The 22,674-nt window shown below is 34.8% G+C and overlaps 2 protein-coding genes across 2 annotated transcripts; one reads left to right on the forward strand and one right to left on the reverse strand.

Annotated features, from left to right (window-relative positions):
* Window positions 1–579: 579 nt before the first annotated feature.
* Window positions 580–5,667, reverse strand: LOC112735547 (uncharacterized). The gene is made up of 2 exons (XM_025785079.1): window positions 3,439–5,667; window positions 580–3,273 (listed from the first exon to the last, which is right to left on the reverse strand). Exons 1-2 carry the CDS (start codon window positions 5,665–5,667, stop codon window positions 580–582), a joined length of 4,923 nt encoding a protein of 1,640 aa, XP_025640864.1.
* Window positions 5,668–9,777: 4,110 nt separating this feature from the next.
* Window positions 9,778–15,154, forward strand: LOC112736072 (uncharacterized). Its single transcript, XM_025785426.2, has 4 exons — window positions 9,778–9,846; window positions 12,981–13,379; window positions 13,682–13,795; window positions 14,337–15,154. The coding sequence occupies exons 1-4, from the start codon at window positions 9,778–9,780 to the stop codon at window positions 15,027–15,029; spliced, it is 1,275 nt and encodes a 424-aa protein (XP_025641211.2). The 3' UTR covers window positions 15,030–15,154.
* The last annotated feature ends 7,520 nt before the right edge of the window (window positions 15,155–22,674 follow it).

Raw genomic sequence — 22,674 nt, forward strand, 5'->3', positions numbered from 1 at the left:
CAATTATGTTCGCGTTTGATGATTGTTGGTAAAGAGAGCAGTAGCTCAAACATAAGGTGTCTGGTAGAGTGATCCTTTAGGATTTGCTTTAAAATATTTTGTTTATCTTGTGCTTCTCCGGGGATCATGCTCGGAACGCGTGTGTCTCTCTTCGAGTGTGGAGCTCGAATTAATTTCAAACGTTCCTTTGATGGAATGTTTGGTAGAGATAAAATGTTAAAAAATGCTAGTTTTTACTTGTCCGAGTATTGTGCTCGGTATGTGCATGTGGAATTCCGAGTATGAAGCTCGGATCAGTTTAATTAGATAAACTTTGACTTATTCTTATGCTGGTAATTTTCCGAGGAGTATGCTCGGCTCGTGATGGTAAGGTTCCGAGGATTATGCTCGGATAATTTGAAGTGTTTACTAACTGAAACGTATGCTAACTGTCAAAATGAGAACACATTAAGTTGTATGGGTACAATGATTTGTTGCGTCTGGCCTCGTTAAAACCCTTTCCGAGTAAAACCCTTGTGTTTTGGGAAAAAACCGTCGGAGGGAAAAAGAGTACCATCATTCGCTATTATACAGGCTATGTCATGACTGATATTTTCTTAAAGAGGAGACATTCCATGTTCCTGGGAGTTGTTCTCCTCTAAGGGTTTCTAGTTTGTAAGCCCCCTTTCCGAGGTTTTGGAGAACTCGGAAGGGACCTTCCCAATTTGCCGCTAATTTGCCATGTGCTGGTGGTTTCCGTGCATCCTCTGTTCGTCTGAGTACAAGGTCTCCATTGTTGAAAGACCTGTGGACTACTCTTTTGTGGTGTCTTTGCTCTAGGTATTGTTTTCTGGCTCGCTGCTTTATGGCGGAGATGTCTCTGTCTTCTTCTACGAGGTCCAGTTCGACTGACCGAGCTTGTTGATTGTTTGGTTGATTATAGAGCTCGGTCCTTAGTGTTGGGATGCTGACTTCTACTGGAATGAGCGCTTCTGCGCCATATACCAATTTGAAGGGAGTTTCCCCTGTGGCAGATTGTATGCTGGTGTTGTAACTCCATAGAATTTCTGGAATGAGGTCGGCCCACTCCCCTTTAGCTTCGCCGAGCTTTTTCTTTAATCCCTGCAAGATAATTCTATTAGCTGATTCAACTTGTCCGTTAGTTTGCGGGTGCTCTACTGAGCTGAAGTGATGTTTGATGTTAAAGTTTGTCAGAAAGGCGGCGAGCTTATGGTCTGTAAATTGTCTTCCGTTATCTGAGATTATTTCTCTTGGGATACCGAATCTGCATATGATATTTTTCCATAGAAAAGATCGCACTTTTTCTGATGTTATGTGTGCTAGTGGTTGTGCTTCTATCCACTTAGAGAAATAATCGATTGACACTAAGAGGAATTTTACCTGGCCTGGCGCTTTCGGAAAGGGTCCGAGGATATCCAATCCCCACCTATCGAAAGGCCAGCTTACCTCTATGGTATGGAGCTCTTCGGCTGGGGTCTCTGAGAGGGTGGCATGCTTTTGACAATTATCACATGCTTTGACTTTTGTGATGCAGTCCCGTTTTATCGTCGGCCAATAGTATCCTGTTCGCAAGATCTTTGCTGCTAATGCTCGGCCGCCGATATGGTTGCCACAGACTCCTTCATGCGTTTCAGCCATAACCTCCTCGGCTTCCTCTTTGCTGATGCACTTGAGCAGTGGTTGTGAATGTCCTCGCCTATATAAGGTGTTTCCGAGCATTGTATAGAAGCTTTCTCTTCTTCTGAAGAGCGGCAAGTTTGGCTCACCTTTTGGAATGGTGCCTGTATTGATGTAATCGAGAAAAGGTGTTCGCCAGTCTGAGACCTGTGTAATACTTAGAATCGTATCCTGTTCAAAACTTGGTCTGTTAAGTGTTAGCTGGGACAGTGCCGATGTGTTTTCGGCTTGCCGAGTTGTGGCTAGCTTAGATAACACATCGGCCCTGGTGTTTTGTTCTCGGTTTACATGGATAATATCAAATTCTTTAAATTTTGAAATTAGATCCTTTGTTACGAGCCAATATTTCTCTAACAAAGGATCTTTTACCTGAAACTCGCCCTTTATTTGATGTACCACTAAGGAAGAATCACAGTAGGCTGTTATTCGAGGTATTTGTAGTTGTAGGGCGAGCTTTAGTCCAGCAAGTAGGGCCTCATATTCTGCCTGATTGTTGCTTGCGTTGAAGCGGAACTGTAGTGACTGCTCGGCCACCACCTTGTCTCCCTCTTTTAGTAGTATTCCTGCCCCACTGCCTTCTTTGTTTGACGCTCCATCTACATGTATGCTCCAACTGACTTCTGTATTATGTGTATCATTAGTCATTTCCGATATAAAGTCGGCTAGCACCTGTGACTTCAGTGTTTTCCTTGGTTCGTACTGGATGTCGAACTCGGAGAGCTCAACCGACCATTTTATCAATCTGCCGGCGAGCTCGGGTCTGGTTAATATCTGCCTTAGCGGTTGGTTCGTTCGTACTATGATTGTGTGGCTTTGAAAATAGTGCCGCAGTCTTCTTGCTGTGGTGATTAGTGCTAGCGCCAGTTGTTCTATCTTCAGGTACCTTGTTTCTGTTGGTTGTAGCACCCTACTGATGAAGTATACTGGGTTTTGCTTTCTTCCTGTTTCTGTTACTAAAACCGAGCTTATAGCATGGTTAGATACTGATAGGTATAAATACAGTGGGTTACCTGTCTCTGGTCTTTGGAGGATTGGTGGTGATGTTAAGTGTTGTTTAAGTTCGGTGAAAGCATTTTCGCATTCGTCTGTCCAGTTGAACTTCCTGCCTTTAGAGAATGTCTGGAAAAAGTGATAAGATCGGTTTGCCACTGCAGGTAGGAAACGTGACAGGGCAGCTATTCGTCCTGCAAGTTGCTGGACTTCCTTTACCGTTTTTGGGCTTGCCATGTTCAGCACGGCCCTGCACTTTTCTGGGTTGGCCTCGATGCCTCGAGATGTTAACATGAATCCCAGGAACTTCCCTCCTTGTACTCCAAACGCGCATTTATCTGGATTGAGTCTCATGTTATATGCTCGGAGTTGTCTGAAGATTTCTACTAGGTCGTCACAGTGTGACCCCTGCGAAGGTGTTTTTGCTACCATGTCATCTACGTAGACCTCCATATTGCGGCCTATCTGTTGTTGGAACACTTTGTCCATTAGCCTTTGATATGTCGCACCTGCATTCTTTAGGCCAAAGGGCATTACCTTGTAACAAAAATTCCCGTGTTCTGTTATAAAAGCTGTTTTGCTTTGGTCTTCTGGGTGCATTAGAATCTGGTTATATCCAGAGTATGCATCCATAAAACTCAAAGCTTTATAACCAGAGGCATTATCAACTAATTTATCAATGCAAGGCAGTGGATATGCATCTTTTGGGCAAGCTTTATTTAAGTTTGTGAAGTCGACGCACATGCGCCATTTACCTGAGTTCTTTCTTACCATTACCACGTTGGACAACCATGTGGTGAAGCGAATTTCTCTGATGAAGCCTGCGTTGAGGAGCTTCTGGGTTTCTTCGAGTGCTGCTTGTTTTTTCTCTTCTCCGAGGTTCCTTTTCTTTTGTGCAACTGGTTGGACTGTTTTGTCAATTGCTAGCTTATGGCAGATGACCTCTGGATTTATTCCAGGCATGTCGTCTGGCGTCCATGCGAAAAGGTCGGCGTTCTGACGTAGTATGCGAATGAGCTTTGCTCGGTCTGCCCCTTCTAAGGCTTCTCCAACATATGTGCATTGGTTGTCGTCTGCTGTTAGTGTTACTTGTTGAAGATTGTCCGTCGGCCGAGGTCTTTCGCCGAGGTCTTCCCTTGGGTCAAGATCGGTTAGTGTTGCTGTGTTGGCAGACGTTTGGATGGCTTGGACCTGGGGCCGAGCTTCCTGTTTTGTTTGGTCTGGTTTTAGACCAGCGTTATAGCATTGCCGAGCTTCTTGATGGTCAGCATGCACCGTAGCGATCTTGTTTTCCTGCACTGGAAACTTGACACACAGATGTAATGTGGACACCACTGCCCTGAATATGTTCAGTGCGGGTCTCCCCAGTATAATATTATAAGGGCTGTAACATTTTACTATTAGATATTGAATATCAATTGATTTTGACATAGGGATCTCTCCCATTGTGGTCTTTAGCCATATATGCCCCATGATGGGGACTCTTTCTCCGGAGAACCCAATTAGCTCTCCAGAGGAGGGTTGTATCAATTTCTCTGATAATTTCATTTTTGTGAAAGTAGAGTAGAATAAAACGTCAGCACTACTACCTGGATCTAATAATGTCTTTCTTACCAACAGTTCTCCGACCTGGATGGAAATTACCACGGGGTCGTCGAGGTTAGGGCTTGCTGATTTGAAGTCTGTTTGGTTGAAGGATATTGTGACGTCTGGTTCTTTGCCCTTCTTCGGCTGTATGGTTCCTTCGATTGCCATCATCGCTCTATAGCTCCGCTTCCTGGCCGAGCTTGTTTCTCCTCCGCCTGCGAATCCTCCTGATATGTGGTTGATGACTCCTCTTGGCGGGTCAGGAGTCGTCCTCTCTTTTTTGTCGTCAGCCGTTGCTTGCTTATGCTCTGCCCTGTCCGAGTTTCCTCCTCTGCCCTTCCTGGTTTCAATGTATTTGTCCAGGAGACCTTGGCGTGCTAGTCTTTCCAGGAGGTCCTTCGCGACGATGCAGTCATCTGTGGTATGACCGAACTTTCGGTGGAAGGCACAATGTTTTGTTTTGTCCACGAATCGTTGATCCTGGTAATTCCCTGCTCGGGCCGGTGGTTTTATGATTCTGGCGTTGAGAATCTCTCTGATGATGTTCTCTCTTCGGGTGTTAAATCTGGTGTATGTGTTGTACTTTGACGCGGGCTTAGGAGGTTTCTTTGTGTCCCTGTTGCCTGGCGATCTGAAAGTCCTTTCCTCATCTCTCCGATGTGGCTGTTTGTCTGATTTCTGGGCTTCTCGGAGTTCTTCGATCTCCATTTGCCCAGCCGCCCTTTCTCGGAATTCCTCTAGCGTCTTTGGCTTTGTTATGGCAATGGTCTCCCGAAACTTGCCAGGTCTGAGGCCGGCCTTGAGAGCATGCAAGTGAACGGCTGGGTCCAAGTCTTGGATCTCCATAGTGGCGTCAGCGAATCTGGTCATGTAGTCTTTCAGACTCTCGTGCTGACCTTGTTTGATGGTGCCGAGAAAGTCCGAGCCATGTACATATATTCTTGATGCAGCGAAGTAATCAATAAATGATCTGGCGAGGTCTTCAAAGGAGGAGATCGAACCTGCAGAAAGTTTAGAAAACCAGAGTAACGCTGCACCATCTAGGTAAGTGGGAAATGCTCGACAGAGGACGGGCTCATTGTTCGGGCCGTTGAAGAACATCATCGATTGGAACTTCTTCACATGGGCTCGGGGGTCGCCGAATCCCTTGTACGGCTCCAGCGCGGTGGGTAGCGCAAAGTTTTTTGGCATCTGGTAATTCGTGATCTCCTCGGAGAAGGGGTTGTCGAGGGTGAGCTTTTCCTTTGGCGGGACGATGTTTAAAGGGTCCGCCGTACTTTGAGCTGAGCCCTTGGAGTTCTCTCCATTACTTTGTGTTGAGAGCTCGGCTATCCTTCGTACCTCCGCCTGAAGCTCAGCGATCTGAGCTAGGAGGTCATCCTGTGAAAGTTGTGGATTTTCCTTGTCAGCCATGTCCGAGGATCGGGGATCCTGCAAAATAAGGTGAAAGACTAAACAAAGGAAACAGTGGGGTTAGATGTACTCCGGCCCCACGGTGGGCGCCAAGTGATTCGTCCTGAACACTGGGTAGGCCGAGCTTAAGCACTTCCGAGTGGGTCGTCAACAGAGAGGAAGAGCTTTACGTCGGCCGATGGACAAACACCGCGGCGGGAATACCTGCAAAAGATACTCCGACGCTCAAGTTAGTAATAGTCTCAGAAAAGAGAGAGAGTAATTAAGTGAGAGTGAATAAGTAAATGTGAAAACTGATAGTGGAACCTGAGACCTAGCCAAGCATGTTAGCTAGGTTTTATAGAAGTTGTCTTCTGCCCGTTAGTGGATAAGTTCTAGTTTATAGGTTAGTTGAGATATTCTGTTTTGGTGCTATAAACTAGTTTAGCACGTTTCCTATTTTCAGTTGCGTGATGCTGTTTCGGTCCTGATCACGTGCCGAGATTTTCGGACGGCTGATACGGGACCGAGCTTTATGATGCACGTGTCTTTTATTTGAATGGGTGAGGCCGAGCTTATCTGCTTTTGTTCCGAGCTTGTTTAACGTGACATCAGCCTCGGATATTTGTGTGCCGAGTATTCCGGGTGACCGAGGATACAGGTACCGTATCAGAATGAAATACTTCATTTAAATAATTAAGTGTGTGAAATTTATAATTTAAAGAAGTTATTTAATGATATATGTGACAATATTTGTACTGAAATTTTCACTAAAATAAAATAAAAAAAATTATTATTTCTCTAAACACGATTTTTGAATTTTAATTTTTTAAATAAGATTTTTTTTTTTTATATTTGGGCAAGTTCGCCGCACCCCGGCGAACTCTATAAAAATTAACAATGGTAACCATTATATCAGATTGAGTTTGAAACGTCAACAATGGTAACCATTATTATCGTCTCCAGAGTATATAAAGAGTACACAATAGTACACAGAAATAAATCGTATTTTATTTTTGGGAAATAGTTATTTTTTTAATTTATAATTAAAAAAATCCTTGTTAAATAGGGCTTATTCCAGTGTTTGGAGACGATGATAATGCTTGTTATTGTTAAATATGACTTGTTTTTTTAAATAAAAATCTTTGAAGAAGTCATGCTTGTTGTCTGTGTATTTTTGTGTACTCGTATATATTGTTTGGAGATCTATATAATATTTTGGAGACGATGATATGGATAAAAACGCAGGTTTTAAAAAAAATTTGTGAAGTTCGCCGGAGTAAGGCGAACTTGCTCTAAACAAAAAAAATTGTATTTGGAGAATTAAAGTTTAAAAATTGTTTTTGGATAAATAATAATTTTTTTATTTTATTTCAGAAAAAAAAAAATCTATTTGTACCTAATATTATATTATATTTCCACTTACTTAAAATATAACATTTAGGTCCACTCAGACGTTAAAGCTGTGCTGGTTTCTTTAAAAATTAAGAATCTTAAATAATATATAAATGCTTCAAATTAGAGATTAAAGATTTTAGTGGTTTTATGATTATGAATTAGCAGTCTGATGAGTTGGTTAATTATATTCCTTCTGACTTGTCAACAGCACCATGATTTTTAATTAATAAAACCACACGAATAATGGTAATTAATAATTGATTATGCTTTCTCCAACTTTGCTGATCGCACATCATTCTCGCTTACTCTAATTATGAACTACAAATTTTAAAATGATTATGATGAGTATTAACATAATAGTGTGAGATGCCGGCCCCTAAAGTTAATTAACAAAGAAGTTATTGAAAGCTTAGCTTGGATTATAATTTAACTACCGTAGCTATAAAAGCATGCAATAGCAAATTATAGCTGCAGCCTGCAGAGAAATGACTCTTCAGAGATAGTAATGATATAATGACCTTCATAAAGGAACTTAATTAGTTATGCTTGTAACTAACTATGACCTAGGTATAGTTGAAATTAGGTAATTAATGTTTGTAATGATGCCACGTGGAGATGGATATATATCTTAACTTCTACATACTCTCAACTATTATAGTCATCGTTTTTCTCCAAAATCAAGAGTCAATAAATATAATCATTATTATTATTATTGTTAAAATGTAAGAACTTGTTTTACATTTGTCTGAATTTTATTATTATATTTTGAATTATTTTATTATTAATGCTATGTTGAACTTTTTTTAAGAATCAACAAAGATCAAACTCTAAATGACTAAATTTTTAGGTTATAGAATTTTAATATTATATTATGAAATTTTAAAAAAAAATTAAAATAAATATAAAAACACAGGTGAATGATTATATTTTTAACACACTATTCTATAATTTTTTTTTGTTCTTTAAATGTGCAAATTTTTTTATTGGTTAATTTTTGTTATTCTCCTAATAAGACGGATCATGCATGTCCATAACAACTTAAATTATACGATGAAATATTGAAAACTAAAATTTGATAATCAAATCAAAGACAACCAAATGTGAAGATAGATTAAAGGATGCGTTTTGGTCTTTAGTCTTTAATTAGTGTTTACCTACGTCCTTTGTCAAAGATATGTATGGTGTATAGGGGAATATATATACTTTTACTTTGAAAAAAAAAAATATGAAATAAATCTGCAACCCATCACTTAAAAATTAAACCCTAACCTCTTATACGCCCAGTCTTAATTAAACACGTACTTAATTGAGAAATCAAACATTCGCAACGAAGATATAGGATTTAATATGAATTTAATGAATGAATGAATGAATAATATATATTGAACATACATCTTATGAAATTCAAGATTCAAGACTTAGCAACTCATATTACCGCGAGTGGTTTACTTAGAAGTCTAGGCATCAAGATTCAATATAAAGATTTAGTATTAAATCGTGATCGGAACATGCCAACAATCATGCATGTAACTTAAATCGACTTTACAAAAAATTTAAAAATAATTCAGATACGGACATCTTAATTAATTGCATCGTGTAGCTTATTCTTAGATTAGTGTTATTTTATCCGGCCCATATATATGTAAGACACAATTGAGGGGGAGAAAACATATTTATTTAGGAAAAGAGATAGGAAGTTAAATTTTTAGTTAATTCAAAGAGGTATGTCCTGAAAATAATTTTTTGAATTATTATTATTATGAAATGAAGGATATGGAAAAGGTGTTGTCTATATATGCTTTTTATTGTATATATATATATATTGACTGTGATACGTATATACCAAAATTAACTATCAAAGTCAACTATCAGTATGAAATACATGTTAAAATATAAATACGTATTAAAAATAAATTAAATCACATATGTATTTATATATATACAAATATATTAATAACTGATTTTAGTGTACGAATACTATCAAATAGTATTTTTGTATATATATAAGCTAGTAAAAGGAATTAAGCAAGGTTTAAATGTATATATAAATCAAAATTGACGGAGACTCACATTATACAAAAGCACCATAGTCAAGGATTGATATGAATACCCTATCACATTAAAAAAAAAAAAAGGATTATGAATACATCAGGTGAACTTGGACTGGGATCGGCATTTATGTGACATTTTACTAAAAGGGATATTCTTCAATTCAATTCTAATTTAATAAGGGTATATTTTATAAAAATGCTTTATTTTCTTCGGGTAATAAGAATTTATCGTTATATAGGTGGACGGTGACCATTGATTTTAATGGGTCCAACTTGGAGAGACTCACATATACTTAGTAGGAATTTATTCCCTCATTCAACAACCAGTATCCAACTATGGGAATTTTAAATTTCCCTAAAATTAAATAATTAGATAACTATTCTCCATTGCATCTGATAACTATTAATGTTGAAACCCTAAGTTATAATAATATTTCTATTTTGGTTTATTTATATACATGAAATCACGCAGAAAATTAAACTGAAATTTCCTGTGCCTTGTTGATATTAATTTAATTATTAATGTGACAGTCACTATCTGAATTTCAGCTTATGATATTATATTGAAGTCATGTCCTAAGCTTTCAGTATATAAAGAAAACGAGGCTCCTGGAAATGATAAAGAGAAAATTTGACGCTAAAAAGTTTTCCATTTGACACCAAAAAAAAAAAAAAAAAACTTATGGAGGATCATCATTTTAACATATTGGAGTCTAATGGGGATAATAATGAAGAAATCGGTGGCAATAAGGTTAGTTATTTAGCTCATGATGCTTTGATTATATAGCTACCCTTTTTCATAAATGATCCTAACCCTTGGATATAGCTAGATTATATTTTATGAGTTATTGATTTTCTATAATAATTAACACTTAACAGTTTCATAGGGTTTTTGCACAAAAAAAAAAAAAAGAAGTGTAACTTTATTTAAACACAATAAATGCATTGTATATTGTATGATGCATGAATGTCACTCTCAAAAATCAAAAGAGGAAATGATATAGCTGGAAAAATATGCTTTAATTAATTTCCTCATCTATATTGCTTTTCCCTGTTGATGAGTATGAATATTCTTTTAATTAACAGTAATATTAAAAGACAAAAAAAATAATTCAAATGTATTTTATTTAGTATTTATTAATTATTATAAAATAAAATAAATTTAAATTTTTTGGCTGATTTTTTATTTACCAAATATTATTGATTAGAATGCTTCCCCTCACAAAGTTCCAGCTTTTTATGTTTATAGTATAGCTGGCAATTTTGGAGGAAGAGAATTGGTTTTTCGATTCTTTCTATTGTTTTTAAAAATAACTTTCTAATAACATGTATGTTCAAATTAAACTAGTGAGATTCACTCATTATTTTTGAATCTTATTTTCGTTGTAAAGTATTTTATTTCCCTAAAGTAATTAAGAGTGGCTGTAATTAATTATACAGGGTTTAAGGTTTTTTATTTTTTCCCCATAGCGCTTTTGTTATTTGCTCTAATTCTATGCAAAAGACAAATTATATGCTCTAAAGTCTAAATTACCCTTAAGCACGCTAAGCTGTGCAACTGCATATATATGGCCAAACAAACAAGAATACATATTAGGAGAAAAATCATTGTTTGTTTTTCAGGAGAACATTTTTTTTTCCTTTTTTTTTTCGTGAACAAAATTGTATTTGCTGCAAAATTAAAAAATATTTTGTATAAAAGTAAATAATCTGATATTTGTATCAAATAGTAAATATAATTTTTTTTATTTATTAAAAGAAAAACCCTTTATATGCAATTGATATATCGAAAGAATTTTTTTTTAATAGTTCGAAGCGTAAATTTAGTAGTATAGACGTATTTTTATCTAGAAGGAATTTTAATTAATATTTTTTTCTTATATTTGCGTCAATTCAAATCAATTTTTTTTCCCACTAAAAAGTGTTAACATTCAGGCGACAGTGCGACACCCATCCATCAAATGAACAAAAACCGTGCTGTGTCGGGCATTATATTAATATTTCTGGCGACAGAAAACTAAATTGCATGGTTGATTTCTTATTCGTTGTCCAACCTTCCAGCTTAGAGCTAGGTCGTATTCATTGTATAGTGTATATCTCCAACAAAATTTCGGTGCTCATAAAAATAACTTCTCAAAGATTGCTTATATATATATATATATTCTTAAAAAGATTCTGATATTAGAATTTAATGTGAATTTTTTAAAATATAATTATAAAAATAAAATATTTTTATCTTTAAAATTAAACAATTTTATGTTTATTGAATTTTTCTATTTTTATAAATGGCTAAAAGGTTTTTTAAAATAAGAAAAAAAAGAGGTTTAGAAGTCAAATTTTACTCTAATTTTTTTTTAAATGTTCACATAGAAATTTATATAAAATGCATAAGTTAATCATTTGTAATGTAAAAGATATTTTTTATTTATTAAAAATTGTATTTTTTTTTTTACCATATTTTTAAATTCTTGAAAGTGTTTTTATCATTTTAATTTTTTAGAAATATTTTTATTGAGGCTTGTATTAGTACCGTAACTTGGCCTTTTCAAGTATTAAGGACTAACCATTATCATTAACTATTTAATTGATATTAAGGGACAAAAAATAAATAGACCTTTAACCTTTTATTTTGTAAACATTTAACTCTTTAAAAAATAAAAAATATATTAAAGTCTCTGATTTTTTTAAACGTTGAACATGTAGATTTTTTCGTCCATCCTAATATGTAAAATTCAATAGATGTCGTTCTGCGTACGTGGCCATTATAGACTCACATACACTTACGCAGATAGAATAAAAAAATTACCAAACAAAAAAATTTTCACTAATTTAAGTGACGTAATTTGAGACAGAACTTTCCAAGTTCGTCCCTAAATTTTTTGTAATTCCTATAAAACCCATAACATATCAACACAATAATAGAAATAGAGTGTATGTGAGAAATAGAGTGTATATGTAAAATTTGATAATTTGTTAAGATTTTCTAAAAATTGTCTTAATGTGGTTTTATAGAAATTACAGACAAGCTAAGAGACGAACTTGGAGAGCTTAGTGTCAAACGACGTCATTTGAGTTTAGGAGTAATTTTTGTTTCACAACCTTAACTTTTTCTTTCCCTCCACGTGTGATTCTATAATGGCCACGTATGCAGAATGACATTCACGTCACTAAATTCTGTTGAGTTTTACGGACCATAATGGACAGAAAAATTTAGATATCCAATGTTAAGAATGTCAGATATTTTAATGTTTTATTTTTTAAGGGAGTGAAATATTTGCGGGACAGAGTCTATTTATTTTTTTATCTACGTTAACCCACAAAAAAAATCAAAATATTAATGTTTTTGGATTTTATTATCAACAAAAATATTTTTAAATAATTTAAAAACGTGTCAAAAAATGTTTAAACATAATCAAAGATTTGCTTGATTAACGAAAATACATAACGTAACTCACTTGTCAATGTTAGTCTCATTTATCACATAAAAAATTCTATTATTACATTATTCTAATATTCTCCAATAATATAAAACATCTCAGTTTATAGGTGTGTATTTTTATTATATTTTTAAATAATTGAGAATATTTTTGTGAACAGCAAAATTTGAAAACATTTTTGGTAAGTTACCCTTTTATTTACTATTAATAAGTGTGAGATTAACGAAGATAATAAATACCTTACATTTTTAGTTAAGGATTCTTGAATTTGAGCTTTAAATATAACAAAAAGTATATATTTTAAAGATATTATTGGACCAAAATTGCATACCAAATCTTCCAATCCACCTTATATACCTTAAATTATATATATATATGGAAATTTGCCAATTATAATATTTACTATATAGTCAATGATAGTTATCAAACTTGGATGTATATGCATCAGGATCCAAAGATTGAATCCACTACTGAGGGGGGAATGGGAAAATTGGAAGTATTATTGAGAAATGGTGCAAATGATGAAGATTCATCATCATTAGTGCAAAAGGAGTACTTGTTTGACATTATCCTTCAACAACAAAAGCAAGAAGCTACCACCAAAGAAGGCATCAATAATAATAATGAAGATAGTGATGAAGAACTTGTGTCACTCTCTCTAGGAGTCTCATCATCAGCTTCCAATAATAGAGAGGAAAAACTACTCACCGAGATGTGGCCACCGAGTAAAGTTCTGAAGACAACAAAAAATAATGGCGAAGGAAATGAAGCATCTCATCATCATCACCATAATACTCGCCTCAAGAAGACTAGGGTTTCTATAAGAGCCAGATGTGATACACAAACGGTACATGCAAATAATATATATAATTCAATTTTTTTATTAAATTATATAATTTTCTGATTTCAATTAATTAAAATTTCAATTATTTTTGCTACCTTGATTTTAATTTTTTACCTCTATTATCATCTATGTATGGATCACTCTTAGCTTATGTACATTGAAAGTGGTATGTTTTTTTTAGAATATATTTTTTTTAATATTAAATTTTTTAGTAGTCTTAGTAGAAGGTATACTAGTCTTGACTGATACATAATATAACTCTTTCTGTGCTATCAAAACTGAAATTGTAATAATATTTTTCACAGATGAATGATGGATGCCAATGGAGAAAATATGGACAGAAGATAGCAAAAGGAAATCCATGTCCTCGTTCATACTACCGATGCACTGTCTCTTCATCTTGTCCCGTAAGAAAACAGGTATATATATATATGAGTTACTCATATATCATACATGCTAATATTAATTAATTCTACAATTAACAAATACCAATTTTACAAACGAAAATATTTAATAACAAATAAATTAATTAAAAAAATAATCTTATGTAATATTTATTAATTATTATAATAATTAATAAATATTAAATAAAATAAATTTTTTTTTATTTCTGTGACATTATCGAAATAACTATTTAACTAAAGATATTTTTATTTTAAAATTACAAAAAAACATAAAAATATGTTATATCAAATAATTTAGTTAAATATATATTAAATCTTTGTGTAAATATATAATCATTTTATTATGGTAGAGATAATAATAAATCTGTTCAAATAGTCTAAATTTATTTTATTTAATATTATTTATTAATTTTATAAATAATAAATAAGATAAATTTAAACTGATTTTTATTATCTCCAAACATGATTGTAAATTAATAAACCATAACAATGCTAACAATTAATCAAAGCTTAATTATTGTATGATTGCTTCTGAAGTATATTTTGATGAGGTCAGGTTCAAAGATGTGCTCAAGACATGTCAATCCTGATTACAACCTATGAAGGAACTCACAACCATCCACTTCCTTCTTCAGCCACTCCAATGGCGTCTGCAACTTCAGCCGCCGCTTCCGTTCTTCAATCTTCCTCCTTGTCCTCCTCCTCGTCACAACAAGGCCTTGTACCCAATTCAGAAACAACAACCATTATCAACCCTAATAATAATACTACCCTAATAAGACCACAACAATTCTACTTGTTCAACTCTTCCATGATCTCAAATAATAACTTTCACCCCACAATAACTCTTGACCTCATTACTAAACCTCCAACTTCATCATCATCTTCCATACCAAAGTATTCACCAACAAATCTTGATTTTTCCTCAACTACTACCACTTTCTCTCCATTGCAGTATAGCACTCAAGACTCATCATCGTCTCGTTATTATTGGAACCTTAATAATAATAAGAATGGAAAGCAACCACTGATTCAATATCATCAAGGGAATTATTATCCCTACCAACAAAATTGCATGCCCATTATTTTTCAACAACCTTTACATGCAGATTGTTATGCATCCTCTGCTCTTAATAATAACCAACAAGGAAACATCACATTCTCATTGTTAACCTCACAACCGTCTAAAGGTTCATATGCTTCGCCGCCCTCTAAGAAAAGTTACCAGTTCTTGGAGAAAAGGAAGTGAAATCATTTTCATTACATGTTCCCTATTATTAATGATGAGAGCATATCAAAGCTAGTGTGCACAAATTAAAGTTTCGTCTTTCCGGTTTCTATGAGAGCAATAAACAGTGCTGTATTTTTAAAGGAGTGTTTTTGTAATCGATTTGTAATTAATAAGTCTTCACAAATTTTTTTATTTTTTAAAGGATTTTGTTAGGTAGACTTTTGTAAATAATGTGAATAAAGGATTTTAGAATTGATCCAATAAAGTAAAAAATACTCTATCTCTAAATTACTTTATAAATCTTATTAAGATAATTATCTGCACATCTAGTGAATTGAACATCTAGCTATTATTATCTGTGCATGAGTATATCAAATCAAAAGAATAACCATCCAATTAAAAATAATGAACATAATCATCTGAATACCTATTGAATTGAACTTTGACGTATTCATTGTTCATATTGTTTAGTATTTTCATCGTCTATCTATACTTTTTCTTTTTTAAAATAAAAAATATCTATAAAATTAATACAAAAAATTATTATAACCAATAAACCAAGACATAAAAATTTGTGTAAAAATATGAATTTTTGAAAAAAAAAAAATACAATTTCTTTTAAAAATAAAATAAACTAATCTGTCGTAAATTTAAACTCTATCTAAGAATGTACGAGACGGTATTCGAACTTCCAACACTTATTTAAGTGGATGAGTGAATTAACTATTCGACCAACCAAAATTGATTTAATTTTTAATTATTCAACTCACATAAAATTAACTACATTTAAATTTTCACCGAATAAAATAAAATACAAAATATATTAGTAGATAAAAGAAAACAAGAGAAGAAAAAAAACATAGCACCATAAAATTTTCACTTCATTTCAATTTTTTTGTTAAGATAAAAGAGTTGTATATATGGTTCTGTTGAATTCATGTTTAAAATGACTTGATTTACTTCTATATCCCCACTCCTTTCTCCTCACCTCACCAAGGTAGCGTGTAATTTTTTATTTGTGTTGGAAACGATAGAGATAATATAATGATATAAACATATTTGATATTTCGCAGCTGCTACACCTTTTTTTTTAAAGAAAAAATTGGAGTGCAAGTCGTTTTCAAGACAGCGTGTTGTAGCCAGGTTCTGAAAATCAGACCGGATCGACTGGTTCAACCAGTTTAATTGCGAACCGACAATGTATGCGGTCCGGTCTTCCTGTATTAACCGGCAGAAAAAAATTGCTGAACCGGTTAAAACCGGCCAGTTGGACCAAATCGGTGACCGGTCGGTTCTTCTAAAAAACTTAAACGGCGCCGTTTTTAATGGTATTTTTAAAAATAAAAAACTGAAACCCAACCCGCCCGACTCGCCTGACCTGTTGCCATTCGGAACCCCCCTTGGCCCCTTCTTCCCCATTCCCAAATCGCAGTCTCACTCTCACTGTCTCTTGCTCAGTTACTCTCACACCCTACCCTAACCCTCTGAAGCATTCGAAAACCCCAGCCCAGATGCCACCGTCGCGTGATCTCTTCTTCTGTTCATTCATCTCAGTCTTACTCCAGATTATAGGCGTGAACGGTGAACCCTAGCCCCTTCTGAAGCATTCGAAAACCCCAGCCCAGTCGCCACCGCCGTCGCCGGGGTTTGCTGGTCGTGACTACCACCACCGTCGCGTGGTCTCTTCCCCAGTTCGCCCGTTCATTCATCTCAGCCTAGCCCCTTCTGAAGCATTCCCAGGCTCCCAGCGTCCCCGTGTTCCTCAGGCTGCCACCGTCGTCGCCTGCTCCTCAGCACCGCCGCTTCGTCTTCGCTGGCCTCTTCCTTCGTCGTTGCTGGTCTTCGCTTCGTCAGCACCCAGGTGAGTGAATCCTCTGTTTCATTTTATCTGTTTCATACTTTCATCTTCTATGTTAGAATGTATGGTTCTGATTCCAGAACGCCTAATGTTGATGTTGTATTGTTTTGGTGTTTTGCTGCTTTAGAACGCCTAATGTGTCTTGCTGTTTTGGTGTTTTCCAGCCAATTGATGTTTTTGTGTTGTGTTGAATGGCTGAATGCTATAGGCACTAGGCAGAATTGTGTTGTGTTGAATGGCTGCCAATGCAATGAAAATTTGGGATCAACAGCCAATTCTGGGAACTTTGATTTCTGTTCAATTTCTTCGGTCTTCAATTTAGTGTTTTGCACTTTTGCTGCTCTGTAACTGTTAATTTGTTACCTTGTTTAATTTGTTACTTTGTAATTGTTAATTTGTTACTCTGTTTTGTTAATGCTGATGTGGATATTGAAGCAGCACAGGATGAGGTGATTGTTAGGGTGAGTTGCCCTCTTGATTCTCATCCGGTTTCAAGAGTGATCCAAACATTCCAAGAGGCACAAATCAATGTTATTGATTCAAAACTCGCAGCTGCAAATGACACCATATTTCACACCTTTGTAATTAAATCCCAACAAGGATGTGAACAGCTCACAAAGATAATTTTGTTATACTGTTGGGGGATCTAAAAAGAGAAGCATTTGGAACTAGGGTAGTAGAATAATAGTTCCTATTAATTGTGTAGGACAACCAATTTATTAATGTTTGTTTATAGTATACACAGTTTATCATAAGTATTATTCCTGCAATTGTCAAATTATTTTTGGTTTTTAGTTGTTTAGTTTAATGATCATAGGGTTTATTTGTTCTGTCTTCTTTTTTCTTATATCCCATATGCCTTCTCAAATCTCAAGTTCCTATTCTTTCTTTCTTGTATTCTATCAACTTCTGTGCATATGGCATAAGAGGAAAGTAGTGATTAGTTATGTTTTTGTCACCTATAGAGAGAATCCTGTCTATATAAATTTTTATATTGTAATTAAAAGTTGTAGCATTATTATTATTACCTTGGTTTTAATGTTTAGGCCTTATGAAACATTGCAGTATATATAGTTCTTAGCCAAGCATCTGCTTCTTCTGGTTTTAATATTTAGATATGCTTTTATTACTATTTAACTTTTGAGTTTTGATTTTGATAAGATCATATGTATTTGGTTGATGATATTTTATGTAGTGTTTTAAATTTTGAAGATATTTTAAGATTTATATTAGACTATAATTATATTTTAGGATGTGTATTTATAATTTATTTATTATTCTATTCTAAAATGGTTTTTCCAGTTGAACCACCAGTTAGACCAGTAAACTAGTAAATCAGTGACTAGAGCGATTTGATGACCGGTCCAGTTTTCTTAACCTTGGTTGTACCTATTCTAGAAGTACAAATTACAGAAGTCTCTTAAAAAATGATGGAGATTGTGAAAATAATTTAAAATTTTTGCTTTTAATTATTTCTTTAAATTATACTAAACTTTTAAATATGTCTTTTTTTTTTTGGGTATCACCAAAAATTCAAACACCACTTGATATACCAAAATAATAATAATAATAATAATAATAATAATAATAATAATAATAATAATAATAATAATAATAATAATTTTTATGTACGTAAGTATTTTACTAGCAAGTTAGGGTTAAAGATAAACATTTGTTAAAGAACAAATATTTTTAAAACATTTATAATTCAATATATTTATTATAAATTGTATTCAAGATCAGTATTGAGTTAATTATGAATATATCAAAATTATAATTTGTTACGAAAAGTTTCACTTAAAAAGGGTAGTCTCTACTATTTATCCAACCTTTTTAAAGAGGTCGAACACAGCCACAAATACTAACGTTATTCAAATAAATAACTGTCTTTTCGAATTTCTCCTACTATCTCTATTTCTCCTAAAAGATAGATCCCAACAAATTCTCAAAGATAAAGAAAACAGTTATCCATCACACTACAAGATTTCTATTTATTTATGGAATTTTTTATGGAGATTTTTTAAAACCTCCCCAATCTATTTTATTTGTGGCATCATCTAAAACTCCCATTAATTACTGTTAGTTAAAATTTAAAAATCTCAAGTCCAAAATCGTCCAAAATCCAAATCAATGTTTATGTGAGATTTGAAACCCTAGATCTATTGCCACCACATTCATCTCTTCTCCATTATCACCGTCGAGCTCGCTTTAGTGTTCGAGATCAGAGAGAGAGTAAGCTCGCCACTGTCGCCATTCATGTCCTCGTCATTGTCGCCATCAAGCTTCTATGTCAATGTGTTGTTTCCTTCATCTACACGCCATAGCTTTTGAGATTAGAGAGAATGAGTTCGTAGCCACCGCCGGCACCTCCATCAAGGTTATCTGTCGAGGCGTTTGATTTTCTCCTCAATCACCTAAGTTCAATTTTGGTTTGTTCATTTTTTTTCTTTTTCATTGTGAAGGTTGTGGTAGGCTTAGAGAATGGGGGGTTGAATCTATGCCTTCCTTTTAGTTGCTGTTGTTACCCTTTTAAAACAGATTTGCAATTCTGATCCTGTTATAACTTAGCAGCGGAAATTTATGAGACAATTTATTTTTGTCTCATGAAAATCAGAAAACAGAACACAGCAGAGAAGAGAAAAGCTAACACCAGCATGTATCCTGGTTCGGTTGCCTTGTGCTATGCAACCTACATCCAGTCTCATCCACAACAATGGAAGAATTTCACTATAGTTAACAGTATTACATACACCAATAACACAGGATTGACTCAATCCTTTCACACTCAAGTTCTAACCTAACTTGACATTGGCTATGCTAATACCTAACTATTCACTCTTAGTGCTAACCCAACTAAGAAAGGGATACCTCACAGATACAAGATACAAGACATAAACACACCTAAAGAAATTTGAAAATAACTCTAGGCTTTTCTCTCAAGTGTATCACTCAGCCTTTTTCCACTCATGGCTTTTACTTGAGCTTTCTCACAATGCCTTTTCTCACAAGAAATTACAGAAAGATAAACTTAGAAAAGTACATTACAATCAGTAAAACATGAAGGAGATTGACTTCATCAACAGCCTCTGTGCTATGCGAAAAACCAGATTAGCAAGCCTCTGATTCAGTTCTTCATACTGGCGGAATGCACCTTTGATTAGGTTACACTGTCCAGTTAGTTGAACTTCTTCAAAGAGCTTTCTCAGAACAATAACCCCTATTCACTGGTTTTCTCTCCTTGTTCTCTGAGTGAACAACAAGCTTCTACTTATCTCCTTGCATGTTGCTTGGTTCTTCTTCCAAGGTCAACACCTTGAGCCTGGAGCTTCACCAAGCCACATATTTACTTTTTCACCTTAATCCTCAGAGAAGAAACTTTCCCTCTGACTTCCTCATTTTGACCGAAAGCCACAAAACAGTAACCATGGAAATCTTCTCATGGTCAACCAAATCTGAACCATAGAAATGCAACTTGGTCCCCAAGAATCTCTTGTGACCGTGGATTTGTAGCAGTGAAGAACAGATATCAACTTTCCCTTGAATGCCATTTTCGGATAGTGCAAAGAGTTGGGAAGAGGGGATGAAGATCTGATGCATGCAAGATGAGATGGATTACCTTTATCCTAAGCTTGATTTGGATTAGATTTTCTGCTTTAGCTTCTGTGCTTCAAGCTTAGTTTTTCTCTTTCTTGCTTCTTTGGTTACTGGCTTATGTAGGAAGCTTTTCTTCTCTTTCTTACTTTTTGTGAAGTTGATTTGACTTGGTCAGAGAGTAGAAGAACGTTGCACTTCAAGAGGGAGAAGACTTCAATCTTACAAAAGAAGCCTTGTGAGATGGATACGGGTTTGGATTGAATTTCCATAAAGCAACCCGGTTGGCCCATCAGATCCTTTGGCTTTGTTTCTTTTGGGCTGAGCTTGATTATTTTTCCATCAGCCTTGTTATATTTTTATTATACCATTTGGGCTGCTTAAAAATGAATTTGGCCTGCAACACAAAATAAATAATTAGCAACATATACTTATTAATTTGAACAACTCTAATTATTTATTTTGCCAAAAATAATGTTTGTCATCACTAATTAATTTAGTTAATTTCTTAACTCAACAATCTCCCCCTTGATGACAAACATGATTTAAGCAAATAATCAAAAAGGAAGTAAATGAGTTTGAGTAAGGTTTAGAAACTCCCTTTGATTTTTGTCATTTGCTTTTATGTTGCTCCCCCTTTCCTTTTCAAAAATTGCTCCCCCTGGATTTATGCTTTCCTCTTTGTTCCTGTTTCACATTGTTCTTAAAGAGAGCATAATGAAGAGCTATGCACAATTTATCTTGTACAGGGAATATCAAATGAGCAACATCACATAATCAGCCCAATATCAAGCTAATATTATCAGCATCAGTATTCAGCATGTAGAATTAAATTTTAGTGCAGCAATTTGACAAAAATTTCAAAAGAAAAACTGATGGCTGCATCAATACCAAAGTATGCTTATCCCCAAAATATGCTTATCCTACTATCATCAATGCCAAAGTATGCTTATCCCCAAAATATGCTTATCCTACTATTACTCCCCCTTTTGTCATCAAGGGTGGACGACTGGCAAGATCAACAAAAACATCACTATAAACCCTGCAAGAAAGGTTAGTGCCCAGTCCAAAATACTAACTAAACTACCAAAGGTGCAGTAATATCCAGAGTTATTACAGTCATCCAAAAAGAAACAGTTCAAAAGTACTAAAAGAGCAGAATTCATGAGACAAAAAGAAAGCAGCAACAACAGTTTTTATGAGACAAATCCTAGGCATCAGAACCATTCCCCTCCGAAGCAGCTTCCTCTTCAGCATCCGTGGCAATGTCTTCATCATTTTGAAGGTTGTCAATGAAAGTCATAAGTACAGCCACCCTATCCCTTGATTTCTTCAGAAAGTTCTCATGCTTGCTAGCCAGCTTCCTTTTCTCTTTGCTCAATTCAATCAAGTGATTCGATTGGGAGACAAACTCTTGAGCAACATCCCTGACCACATTCAGCAGAGTGGATTTCTTCCCAGTGGAGATGGAAGTACCCTCAGTGGAAGGAGCAGTAGAATCATCTGAAATGAACTCTTCATCATCATCATCTAGAACCACTCTCTCAGATCGAGTTAGTCCTTTTTGCTGTTTCACTGAACCACCCCCTTTTAGGTATGAATGTCTGTTTTCATAATCCTCATTTGACAGGTCAACACCAAAATTCTCAAATATGCAAGTTAAAAACATGCCATAAGGTAGTGCTTTATCTTTTATACTTCTAACAGAATCAAACATGTATCTAACCATCAAGTAGGCAAAAGAGATTTCTGTTTTAGTGATTAGGGCATACAAAACAAGTGTGTCAGTGTAAGAGACCCTTTGATATGAACCATTTTGAGGATTCAAGATGTGATTAACAATTCGGTGCAACTGAGCACGTTCATATCCCAGGGCTTTGTGAGTGGGTGTGATGCCATCAATTAGGAAAACATGTTCACAAATGTGAGCCAAAGCATCATGGTAAGAAATACCAACACCTTCATCCCATTTCACAGAGGTATAAGCACACGGCCCAACATCAGTGTACTTCAAGGAGTCACTGATAGTTTCATTATTCAAGATAATGTCTCTGCCCTTAACATACGAATGCACACTTCCTTCATGGTAAGTCATGTTTGCATAAAATTCTTTGACCAACTGAGGATATACAGGTTTTTTTATTTTAAAAAGGTGATTCCAGTCTAAAAATTCCAAATTTTCAACAAAAGAAAAACCTTTCTTTTTCAAATCAG

This window comes from Arachis hypogaea, chromosome 3, assembly GCF_003086295.3.
Source record: "Arachis hypogaea cultivar Tifrunner chromosome 3, arahy.Tifrunner.gnm2.J5K5, whole genome shotgun sequence".
Lineage (NCBI taxonomy): Eukaryota > Viridiplantae > Streptophyta > Magnoliopsida > Fabales > Fabaceae > Arachis > Arachis hypogaea.